A 13869-nucleotide genomic window follows, 5' to 3' on the forward strand; every position below is an offset into this window, starting at 1 on the left:
AAATACAAAAGTTTGTAAAGTATAAAATATGGTTACTCGCATGTGTGAGGGGGTGTGTGTTATCATTATACCATGAGATGACTCAAAAGAAATTTGATTTTCTTTGATCTTTGAAAAATTAGAAAGGATAAAATGAATTTAAAACTTTAAAATACTTAGAATCATTAAATTGGTGGTCTTGTAAAGGAATATAATTTTTTCTCTCCTTTCATTATCTAAAACAATATAATAGAAAAATATTTTGCTTTTAATGTACAAATCAATTTTAAGAAAAGCAAAACCAAACATTCTTGCTATATATACTTGTGTCACACTAATTTTTTTTAGTACAGTTTACATTGATAGCATGGAGGAAGGACAGGAGTTTGTATCTAATGAAAAATGAACTTGATCCTTAAACTATTTTTTCATCTATGTTCATTATACTCAGATAATGCTCACTTGTTTATAAAACTGTTAGAAGTTTAAATTGAAGAGTAAAGATATCATTACCTTTTTTTGTTTTCTTTATAGTGTTTGATTCTCTGGTAAACATAATAAAAAAAGCAAATAATGGCAAAGAAGCCAAATAGAAAGAGGAAAAAAAAATAACCTTCCATTTGAGAAAAATTAAAAAAAACTCTCCTTAGAACAAACCTTTGAGAGTCATAATATTTTTATTTGTTAATGTCCTATTAAATAAATAAATAAATAAGTACAGTTACTTATTAGGCAAAGAGCAACATGTCTTAAAACTTACATTTCTTACAGGGGAAGGATAATTTAAATTTTTAGCAATCTGAAATACATTGTAGTTAGTAATCACATACTTCTTCTTCAGTAGACTTAAAAGCCTTGCTAACAGTTAATGAAATTAACTGCCTTTATTTCTATCCTATTTTTTCAAAATACTCTATCAGAAGTAGAAAAAAAAAAAGGGACTTTAGAACTGTGAACTGCCTTGTCAGCCAGTTGGCAATGAAAATCTATCACTCTAGTACTGAGAGTCCCTGGCATACTGTAGCACTACAACTGATAAAACTTTTAATGGTTTTGAACAGGAATAGGGTATTGGCAGATGAGAATGCACAGGAAATTACAATATTTCAGACCTTTGAGATATTGGGGGATGAGTAATTTTAAGAACCACAGAATAGAATGACTATTGCTTGGTGATATCAATACACTGGAGAAAGACCGAAAAGGTTGAATAAAATCAATCATCAGCTTAAGGTGAAGTATGCAATCCAAGGGCTCCATGACAGGATATAAATGAAATCTCCTCTTCTATAGTTGGAAGACAGAAAAAGCTGAGTAGTGGGCCTAGTATTTAATTATAAGGATAGCATATCTCAAGATAAGGTTGTAGTCACAGCCCAAGCAAGTATTCTGTTGAACCTAAAACATGGAATAATGGCTTTAAAATCTGAATACAAAATAAATAAATAAATAGATAGATAAATAAATAAATAAAATCTGAATACATTAAGTGTCACAATGACCACCTGTTACATGAGAAACATGGAGAATGCATTTAAAAATGGAGTTTTCACCTAGGTCTAGTTTACAGTAACTCCATGGGGTCCATAGACCTACCTCATGGCAATTTCCATGGGCCTTAAGTGTATAATTTGAATGGAGACATGATAGAGCCCTTACATTGGTTTCTTGGTCTTTGTGATAAGAGCTCTTATTAAGGAAGTTTATGTGGAAGCCTATGAGACAGTCCTCTCCCTACCCTCTTCAACTTTAGCCAACACAGTAAATTAAAACAGTATCACAGACATCATCAAGATTACAGGCTAAGAGGTCCTAATTCCCTCAAAAAAAAAAAAAAGGATTTAGCAACTATCTTCAAATGAAAATAGCTGTGAGAGAATGCTGGAATATAATTAAGATGCTGCAACACACCACCAAAGCACAAAAAACAAGAATGGCCATATAGAAAAAGGAAGGAAACATTTCACCTGTGTCACCTCATTCCCCAGGCCAGCATAGCTCAGTGCCAAGAGAAATCCTCTCCATGGTGAATTCTCTGGTGGGTGTAAAGAAGAGCAGATGACATGATCATCCTTCACCACTGAGGACCTCCACAGTATTTGCCAGTGTGGATGCACCTGCTGGACACAACAGAGCCAACACTGCCGGGCTTCCCTGGAATTGGAGCTACTTTGTGCTTCCAGAGCTAGCACCTCCATAGCTCTCTGAGTATTGGCACATGGACACCTTGGACCCAGAGCCATTACCACACACTTACCCTAATCCGAGGAGGGTACAGAAAGCCTACTTAAATAAATAATGACCAAAAACTTCCAAAGAATGGAGAAGGAAGACATCAAGATTTGAGAAGCAGAAAGAACCCAAGTAGGCTGAATATAAAGAGGAGAGGTCTCTATCAAGACATACTATGATTAAATTTTCAAGTCAAAGACAAAGATGGTTTTGAAAATAGCAAGGGGAAAGCAATTTATCACGCTAAAGATTATCAGGAGAGAGTAGAACAATATATTTCTGGTACCAAAAAACAAACAAACAAACAAATAACAACCTGCCAATGACCATATCTGTCAAAAATGAGGAAGTTCATCACCACTAGACACACCTTAGAAGAACTGCTAAAAGAATTTCTTCAAATTGAAAGAAAGGCATGCTAAACAGCAATGTGAAAGCATAACTCTCACTGATACAGGTAAACATACAGTCAAATACAAAATAAGGCAACATGGTAATGGTGGAATAAAAATTTCTTCAAATCCGAATATAAAAGTTTAAAAACAAAAATATTAAAAATAACTATAACCACAAAAAACTGTTAAGGGATACACAATATAAGAAGAAGTAAACTCTGACTACAAGTACACAAAGTAGGGGAGGGGTGAAAGTGTAGAGACTTTCTATGTGATTGAAGTTAAATTGTTATCAATTTAAGAAATGAAATTACAAGATATTTAGTGATACACAAAAGATAAAGAGAAAAGAATCAAAGTAAATCACTATGAAAATATCATCAAATAACAAATGATGATGACAGTAAACAACTACCAAACAGAAAGAAAACAATTAATAAAATGCAATAGTAAATCCTCTCATCATTAGCACTTTAAATGTAAATGGATCAAATCCCCCAATAAAAAAACACAGAGTGGCTGAAGAGATCAAAATAAAACAAGAACCAATAATACTCAATGAGATACTACTTTAGATTTAAGGACACATATAATAATGGACTTTAATAGCCCACATTCAGAAGTGGACAGAGCATCCACACAGAAAATCAGCGAAGAAAGAGCTGACTTGAGCAACACTATAGACCAAATGGACCTAACAGACATACACAGAACTTTCACCCAACAGCAGTATATTCTTCTCAAATGCACAAGGAATGTTCCTAGGATAGATCACGTGTTAGGACACAATCATTACAAATATATTTTTCAACAACAATGAAATGCAATTTGAAATCAATAACTATAAAGAGACGGGAGAATACACAAATATGTAAAAACCAAACAACATATTTCACCAACCACTGGTCAAAAAAGAAATCAAAGGCAATTAAAAAAAATATCTCAAGACAAAAAAACAAAAAACAAAAGAATCCACATCACATACCAAACTTATGGGATGTAGCAAAAGCAGTCCTAAAAAGAATATTCATAATGCTAAATGCTTATATTTAAAAGATTTCAAATTAACTTTATGCCTTCAGGAACTAGAATAAGAACAAACTGAGCCCAAAGTTAGCTGAAGGAAGAAAATTATGAAGATTAGATCAGAGATAAACCAAATAGAGGATAAAAAAAATTTAAAAATCAATAAAACTAAGGTTTTCTTTTAAAAAAGATAAAATTGACAAACTCTTACCCTAAGGAAAAAAGAGAAGCTTTAAATATATAAAATCAAAAATGAAAGAGGAATTATTACAACAGATGGTTCAGAAATAAAAAGGCTTATAAAGACTAATATGAACAGTTATATGCCAACAAATTGAGTAACCTAGAAAAAAATGGATATATTTTTAGAAATATACATCTTACCAAAAGTAAATCAGACAAATAGCAGCCTGAGCAGATGGGTAACAAATAAGGAGACTGAATCAGTAATCAAAAACCTCCCAGTATGAAAAGCCCAAGACAGAATAACTTCATAAGTGAACTCTATCAAACATTCAGAAAGGATACCAACCATTCTTAAAACTCTTCCAAAAAAATAGAAGAAAGATCACTTCCAAACTCATTTTATGAGGCCAACACCACTCTGATATTAAAGCCAAAGACACCATTAGGAAAGAAAACTTGGGCCAATATCCCTGAATAATATAAGCACAAAAACAAAAACAAAAACAAACCTAAATAAAATAAATTCCACAGTACCCTGAAAGGATTATACACTGTAACCAAGTGAATTTTATCCCTGGAATGCAGGGATGGCTCAATATTCATAAATTATACAATGTGATTCACCACAGTAGAATTAAAGGGTTTTCATTAATTAACATGATCATGTTAATAGATACAGAAAAAACATTTGACAAATTCAACATCCATTCATGATCAACAGTGAACTATAGAAGGAATGTACCTCAACAAAATAAAGGCTGTATAAAAAATGCTAATAGCTAACAGTATAATCAATGAAGGAAAAACTTGAAGAATTTTTTCTAGTATCTAGTCCAAGGAAGAATATCCAGGCTTGCCATTTCCATTTAACATAGTCTGAATTCCTAGACAAAGAAATTGAATGGAAGATGAAGAGGAAGAAGGGGGGGTGGGGAAGAGGAGGAAGAGAAGTAGAAGTAGAAGCAGAAGCAGAACAGAAGACCACCACCACCACCACCACCGATGATGAAAAGGGGGAGGGAGAGAAGAGGAGGAACAAAGAAAGAAAAGACATGAAAATAGGAGGGAAGGAAGATAAAGTATCTGTTTACAATCCTCAACTTTCTGTGAAATCACAGAAGATCCCAAATAGCCAAAAGCATCCTAAAAAAGAAAAAGCTGGAGTCATTACACTTCCTGATTTCAAATCATATGATAAACTTACAGTAATTATAATAGTATGATACTGGCTTACAAATAGACACATAGACCAATGGAACAGAATAGAGAGCTCAGAAATAAACTCCCACATATATAGTCAACTAATATTTGCCAAGGATACCAAAAACATTTAGTGGGGGAAACAATAGTCTTTTCAACACGTAGGGCTGGGAAAACTGAATAAACACATGCAAAAAAATGAAATTGGACTCTTACCTTATTCACAAAAATTAGACTAAAAGATAGTATCTGATATCTTAAAACTCCTAGAAGAAAACATAGGAAAGAAGCTTCTTCACATTGATCTTGAAAATCATTTTCTTGGATACAATATCAAAAGCAAATGCAACAAAAGTGAAAATCAACAAGTGGGACTATATCAAAACTGAAAAGCTTCTTAACAGCAAAAGAAACAATCAACAAAATGAAAGACAAAACACATAATGAGAGAAAATATTTGTAAACCATATATCAGATAAGGAGTTAATATCCAAAATATATAAGGGACTCCTACAACTCAATGACAACAACAAACACAATCTTATTTAAAATGGGCAGAAGAACTAGATATTTTTCCAAAGACAACTGAGTGGCCAATAAATACACAAAAGATGCTCAACATACCTAATCATCAGGGAAATGCAAATCAAAGCCAGAATAGGAAATCACTTCAAACATTGTAACAGAATGGCTATCCTCAAGAAGACAAGAGATAACATGTGTTGGTGAGGCTATGGAAAAAAATAAACCCTTATACAATGTTGGTAGTAATAGCAATTGGTTCAGCCAATATGTAAAGCAATATGTAACAGTTAAAAAATAGAACAGTTAAAAACAGTTAAAAATAGAACTACCATATAATTCAGTAATTCCACTTCTGGGTATAAACCCAAAAGAAATGAAGACAAGATATTGAAGAGATATCTAAACTTCCATGTTTATTATCGCATTATTCATAATACCCAAAATATGGAAACAACCTTTATCTGCCAATGGATGAATAAGAAAGAAGATATGTTATCTATATAATAGAATTTTATTCAGTCATGAGAAAGAAAAAAATACTGTCATTTGTGACATGGATGGACCTTGAGGACATTACGCTAAGTGACATAAGCCTAAAGACAAAAATTGTATGATATCATTTATATGTGAAATTTTAAAAAGCCATACTCAAAGAACAAAGGCATTACATTTCTTGATCTCAAATTACATTATAAAGCTATGATAATTAAAACAATATGCTACTGGCATAAAAGCAGACATGTAGACCAGTGGAACAGAATAGATATCTCAGAAATAAATCCATGCAGTTAGGGTTTCTGATCTTCTGCAAGAGTACCAAGAAACATACTGAGTAAAGGATAGTCTCATCAGTAAATGTTAGGAAAACTAGATATCCATATGCAGAGCAATAAACATGGATTCTTATCTCACATCATATACAAATATCATCTCAAAATGGGTTAAAGTTTTAAGATAAGACCCGAAACCATAAAACTCTTAGAAGAAAACAGAAATCTTCTTGACCTTGTTTTAGGCAATGATTTTTTGGATATGACACCAAAAGTACAGAGAACAAAAGCAAAATAGACAAGTGAGACTTGTCTATTTTGCACAGCAAGAAGAAAAAAATGACATAGTGGAAGGCAACCTACAGAATAGGAGAAAATATTTGCAAACCATTTATCTGGATGAGGTTAACATATATCCAAAATATATAAGAAGCACAACTCAATTTAAAAAGTGAGAAAAGAATCTAAATAACCATCTCTCTCTCTCAAAAGAAGACATAAAAATGACCAACAGGTATATGAAAGTGTTCAACATCACTAATACAAGGAAAAAAACAAATCAAAACCACAATGAGTCGTCACTTTACACCTCTTAGAATGGTTACCATCAAACAGACAAAAGGTATTGACCAAGATGTGGAGGAAAGAGAACACCTGTACACGGTTTGTAGAAATGTAAATTAGTACAACCATTATTGAATACAGTGTAGAGTTTCCCCAAGAAACTTAAAAATAGAACTACCATACAATCCAACAATCTCACTTCTGTGTAGACAACTAATGAAATGAAAAGAAATGAAATGAATGAATAAATAAATAAATGAATGAAACTATTTCTAAGAAATATCTGTATTCCCATGTTCATTGCAGCATTAGTCACAATAGCCAAGATATGGAAATAATTTAAAGGTCTATGCATGGATGAATGGATAAAGAAGATCTCAACTGCTACAACATGGATGAATCTTGAGGACAGTATGTTAAGTGAAATCAGCCAGACATAGAAAGACAAATTTTGTGGGATCTCACTTATATGTATAATATAAAATAGTCAAACTCATAGAAGCAAAGAGTAAAATGTTGGTTACCAGGGGCTGGGGTTAAAGGAAATGAAAAGCTATTGCTCAAAGTTTCAGTTATGCAAGATGAGTAATCGTACAGGTCTAATGTACAGCATGGGGACTAAAATCAACAATACTGGGGCGCCTGGGTGGCTCAGTGGGTTAAGCCGCTGCCTTCGGCTCAGGTCATGATCTCAGGGTGCTGGAATCGAGTCCCGCATCGGGCTCTCTGCTCAGCGGGGAGCCTGCTTCCCTCTCTCTCTCTGCCTGCCTCTTCATCTACTTGTGATTTCTCTCTGTCAAATAAGTAAATAAAATCTTTAAAAAAAATAAAAATAAAAATAAAAACTAAAAAATAAATAAAATCAACAATACTGTACTGCATGCTTGAAATTTGCTAAGAGGTTAGATATTAAGTGGTCTCATCCCGAAAAGATTGTTAATTATGTGCCATGATGACTATGGTAACTAGCTTGATTGTTTTGATAATTTCACTTTATTTACATGTGAGATACATATATACAATTTTTATTTTTTAATTACACCTCAACCTAACTGGAGAAAAAAATACTACATCCCAGGCAGAATGGCAGATAAGTGCTACCTTCATAGACCCACTACAGAATTCAGAGGTGGTGGTCCCATCACATTCCCATTTTAATTCATGAGTTTCGTCCTCATCAAATGAACAAACAAACAAATAGATTCTGAAAGATTAGAGTTGACTACTACTTGGTCTACTACATGGACTAAGAAGTAGCTCTCATTATAGCTGCTGTGCCAAGTGTGGTATTTTTTTCTAAAGCATATTGAAATGGCATCAGGTACATATTATGTGGCCATTGAGTGGCAAATGTACTCTTTTTCATCTCTATCAAGAAAGATCAGAAACATTACCCATTCACATGTGATCAACAACCATATGGTTTTATATTGTATCATTTTTTATCTTTTTCTTTCTTTCATAGTTTTATCCATCCTAGTTCTGAGAATGTTATAGGTTTTTTTGACTTCAGTCCATAGTGATAAATAGTTTGGCTTTATTTGGTTTCATTGGCTCTTTTCTACTCTGAATATCTTGACCACCTTAAATCTAAAACTGGATTTCTCTTAGTCACAATTCTAGTCAAACCACATTTGATTCCCATGGAGAATATCCAGAGACCCAGAAAGATACTGAACTTTAATTTTTTGACCGGCTGATAGTGTCAAAATCATAAATACAAGCCAAGGATTTTCTTCAGGTAAAACCTTACAACTGTAAAGGAATCAATCCCTTGATCACCTTACCGTTGTTCTTGAGATTAACAGGATAAGCATGCATTCTTAATTTGTCAAAAAGACCTTTCATGATCTGTCCTCTGTTTTCCTCTCCTCAAACCATCTGTTCCCTCTCCGTTATCTCAAACTACCCTCTTCTTCATTCAGTGATCCAACTACATTGGCTTTGTCCTAGTTATCAAAATACGCTATATAATCCCTGCCAGTGGATGGTATGTTGTTGAAGACATCCCTCATTAAAATTTCTTAAGCAAATTTCAAGTTCAATATTAACAGTATAATTTTCATTTTTAAAAGATATCTTATATTTAATACTTAAGAATTCACTGAAGATACTTGGATTTAAATATCTGAAAGAGATCAAGTTTTATAATAATGATACTTTGTTGTTTATGGAAAAAGCAAAGACTCGTTTCTTACTGTTGCATCACGTGAAGGTGGCTGCATCTCAGCAAGCATAAAGTTTTTGAAGTCTTCATTGACAAATCCTTGGAAACGCTGAGGTATGAAAGAAGCTGTTGACTCATTTTTTTCAATCAGATTGCTATGTACCTTTGTTTGAGGTCTAGCTGAACCTTTCAGTATTATATAAAATCCATCATTTCCAACCACTGAAACAAAACAAAACCAAAAAGCTATACTGTTGACTTTATTTCCCAGGTTTTCTGATATAGACATGACCACAACACATATTACAGTTGCTTTGCTTTTAGTGGATTTCTCTTAGTTTATGCAATGAGAACTCTAATGTAGCAGTTAGGCATTCACAAATAATTTACTCAAATAAGAATAAAGAATACTATACTCAAATACTATACTCAAATACTATACTCAAAAAAGAATAGTAAAAACATGTCTCCATATTTGCAGAATTCTTTTCTGACAATTATAATAATTGATTCTCTTAAGGAACTGATAGATTCTAGAAAAAGAACCATGGTAACATGTTACAATTAATAGATTTAAGATATTTTAAGAAAAAAAGGATCAGAAAATTCTTTGAATTTTTTAAAATGTTCTCTTCCCCTCAAAAATGCAATTTTGCTTATTTTATATAAGTAACTATATATATATTAATTTTTATTTGTCTTTCGTCTGGGTATGATGATGATTGCTCATAGACGCTCATTTAGAAAGCGAGATCATTATTAGAAACAAAAGTTTTTTCCAGTATTTCTTTTGCTCCACATTGTAACTCTCCATACTCTTCCTAAAGTTTAGCTATGCTCCTGTAAGTATGGTTGGTTTACTCAGTTGTGAGCATTTTGAATGCGACTTAAATCTGTTCTAGTTATTCTGAAGCCTGACCTTTTAAAGAAGTGGAGCATAGGACTGGATTATGTCATTTTCCAATTGTTTACATTATTTTATAGGATTGGAGCAAATTATTCAAGTGTTGTGAGAAGAACTTTTCTTAAATTTTGCTTATTATCTTGCAATAAATAGAAACTTTACAAATTGATTTTTAGGAACAATTGTAGGTTTTTGTTTTGTTTTGTTTTGTTTTTTTCCTTAAAAATGACAACTGCTTGCCTTCTCTGCTTTTTTCTAAATGAGTGCTTTATTAGTGGGGCTTTCTTGGTAATCATCTGTACACAATGGCTATAGGATAGTGATTTTCAGTCTTCTTTAAAGCAAGGGTTGCGTTTGCTTGAATGCCTGAGCTTAAAATAGATTTCTTTCTGGATAGCACAATATCACTTCTTACTAAACATCTAATCTATATGGTGAAAACACTGTAGAAACATTGCTTTTAAATACCTATCAGATTAGCTGTATGAGAGAACTACATTGTAGAAAGAACACTGTAAAGGTAAAAGGTAATAAAATTTTGTAAGAGTGTTAATGATTTTGACCAATTGCATAGGTGAAAAAAAAACAGCTAGGTGAAAAAAGCAGCTGGGTGAAATGTGTATTCTGATAAATAAATTTGTATTCTGTTTTTGTATAGATTTTTTTTTTAAGATTTTATGTATTTATTTGATAGAGATCACAAGTAGGCAGAAAGGCAGGCAGAGAGAGAGGGGGAAGCAGGCTCCCTGCTGAACAGAGAACCCGATGCGGGACTCCATCCCAGGACTCTGGGATCATGATGTGAGCTGAAGGCAGAGGCTTTAACCCACTGAGCTACGCAGGCGCCCCTGTTTTAGTATAGATATAACTGGCATTTCTTAGCATAGAATAAAAATTGTAGAAAGAACTACATTGTGTGAAGTAATTTTATTCCAAGGGCTCCTAGTTGCTTATCCAATATGAATAGTCTTTTCCTTTACTAACAAAACAACAGTTTTATCAGATGTTGCCTGTGCCAGTTTAAAAATTACATTTGCCAATACTCTTACATGCATGGCTCTGTGACATGATTCTGATTAACAAAACATTGGGATAATTTTTGCTTTCCAAATATGCATGTCACTCCTTCGTGGATATCAAGACAAAGATATGTTAGAGCTGGAGAAGCATCTTGATTCTAAAAGGAAATGGCAAGAACCTCAGGATATTCACCCTGATACCTTTAAATTTATCTTGTGACTTCTCATTATGTAACATAAATATATTCTGAAATTTTTGTAAACTAGTGTCATTTAGTTCTCTATTACTCACAATTGAACACAATTTCTGTGACTATTGTAATTTCACTTAACTCTAACCATAACACAGGTCTGCCTTACTGACGGACAAGACTTTTCTGGTGCTCTGAAGAAAACCTTCCTTTTTATTCAGGGTTTGGCCTGATGACAGTGAATATGACTAAATAATCTCCACTTACAATGTATTAATTTTCCCATTTATATTAAAAGAAAAAAACCTGTAGGGGCGCCTGGGTGGCTCAGTGAGTTAAGCCACTGCCTTCGGCTCAGGTCATGATCCCGGGGTCCTGGGATCGAGCCCCGCATCGGGCTCTCTGCTCAGCAGGGAGCCTGCTTCCTCCCCTCTCTCTGCCTGCCTCTCTGCCTGCTTGTCATCTCTCTCTGTCAAATAAATAAATAAAAAATCTTTAAAAAAAAAAAAAACCTGTAATATTAAGGAGGCCTTTAAGGAGTTAAACTAATTAGCAGGGGAGTAGAATTTGAGATTCACGCCAGAAAATATTTTATCAACCCTCAAATTATAACTCATAAAAATAAGTGAAATTAAGCTATTCTGGAAGCTGCTAACTCTCCATTATATATAAAGACAATGATTGCATTTGGGTTGCCTAGGTGGCTCAGTTGGTTAAGTGTCTGCCTTTGGCACAGGTCATGATCCCAGAGTCCTGGAATCAAGTCCCGCATCCAGCTCATTGTTCAGCAGGGAGCCTGCTTCTCCCTCTGTCTGCTGCTCCCCTTGCTTGTGCTCTCACTCTCTCCCTCTTTCTCTTTCTGTCAAATAAATTTTAAAAATCTTTTAAAAGATAACAGAAAATTCTCAGAATTCATGTACCATCTGAAACTGATCCTCAAATATATAGATAAATGATATACACAAAATTAAAAAAGGTCTAGAAGAAAAAAATACAATAGAGTTAAGCTTTCAAATAACAATTGAAATACTACTTAAAAATCACAAAGTGGTGTTAAACTTATAAATTGTGACAAAAATATATTTATTAACAACGTAAGATAAATGCAAGCTTTTGACGTTCATAAGCAATGAGAAGGAACCTATAATATAGGCTCCTTATTCAAATTTTCAAAATACACAAAATTACATTATATAACTTTTTAGAAAAAAAAGCACTCCAAGCATCTAAGAAAAATTTGACTATAAGAATTAAAATACAGATCAAAATGGCTTTAAATTTTGATTCCCAGGTCTTGCAAAAGTAAAAAAATTCAATAAAATCAAGTTGGTTGAGAATTAGTTTCATATTATTATTTATCTAGCCAAACTCCATCACATGAAAAGGCAAAAAAACAAAAACAAACAAACAAACAAACAAAAAACACAAACATATTTTCATAAGGGCTTGAAGAAATTTCCTAGTACAGGACGGACCTCATGTCTTAAAATATCTTTTAACCACACTTGAATCAGCTGAACAAAGGCATTCAAAAGGAACTGAGAATACCAATAAGGGAAAGTTTACTCATTTTGGTACTGAGTTTTCAAAAGGTCGAAGGCCAAATACGAAGTTTGATTAAAGGAAACACGTTTGTAAAAAAAAAATTAAATTAAATTTAAAAAAAAAAAAAAAAAAAGGAAACACGTTTGTGAATTTTTGACTAAGAGTCTCCTGGTCTCTGGTTCAGCTAAAATCAACCATTTTAAAAGGATTTAAATGTTTCAAGGAACTATAATTGGACGAATAAAGTCATATTGTCACCTGGGTAATTCTTACTTGGCCTGTAAAATTGAGTTTAAGTGTTATCTATTTACCAGGGAAACCTTTGCCTGACCTCTGCCTTGCTCCCATCCATACTAATTAATGCCCATCCATGCTAATTAATGCCCCTCCTCTGTGACCTTTTTTTTCAAAGAATTTCTGTCATGACAGTGCATTTTCAGTGTCTGCCAACAGATTCTAACCTCTTGGAGAAGGATCTCTAACTTTGCTCTCAGTATCTCCAGCCCAGAGCTTATTGCCTGGATTACTTTAGGCATTTAGCATATACTTGAATGAACAAAAACTTAACTAATGTCCTTATTGTATTTCTCTCCAAAGAATCTTTTAAAATATTTGGGGAACAACTCATTTTTTTTCCTTAGAATTCTGTCTATTGAGAAATAAGACAAAATTCCTGCGTGGACTAGTTTCTTCCCAGTCCATTAGGTGGGAAATTAGGAAAATACCAGAAAGTTATGTGACTTTTAAGTGAGGTGGTTTTATTCATGGAATCCTCATAGTATAAGGCCTAAATGGTCCCATAGATAACATAACAAAAGCAGTGAATAATTTTTCACAACTTTTATTATATTAAGGTATGTTTGGAGATAGGATTTTACTCCTTGGGGCAATTTTTCTTCCCATAAGGTACTAGGAGAAGTTATATGAAGTATGTCTCATCACCTTTTTTTGAATACTGCTATAACCTGTGGAAAATAATCTACAAGTAACATTGGATATTTATTTTAAGATTTTAAAAAACTCAAATAAATAAATCTAGAGGTAAGTGGCAGGGATGAAGAGAAATTTATTTCATTTTATTTTGGGCACTGATCTTCCACTGGAATAGTATTAATACTGACACTTCCTGTCCAATATTTGCAGAGATTTCATAAAGGGAGAATTTA

The 13869-nt window shown here is 33.2% G+C and overlaps 1 protein-coding gene across 1 annotated transcript in view; it reads right to left on the reverse strand.

Annotated features, from left to right (window-relative positions):
• Positions 1-13869, reverse strand: part of CNBD1 (cyclic nucleotide binding domain containing 1) — a 511440-nt gene that overhangs the window by 238610 nt on the left and 258961 nt on the right. Inside the window, exon 6 of the mRNA XM_082722613.1 lies at positions 9076-9266. Coding sequence (XP_082578739.1) covers positions 9076-9266 — 191 coding nt within the window. The remainder of the gene's footprint in view (positions 1-9075; positions 9267-13869) is intronic.

This window comes from Mustela nivalis (assembly GCF_964662115.1).
Source record: "Mustela nivalis genome assembly, chromosome: 2".
Lineage (NCBI taxonomy): Eukaryota > Metazoa > Chordata > Mammalia > Carnivora > Mustelidae > Mustela > Mustela nivalis.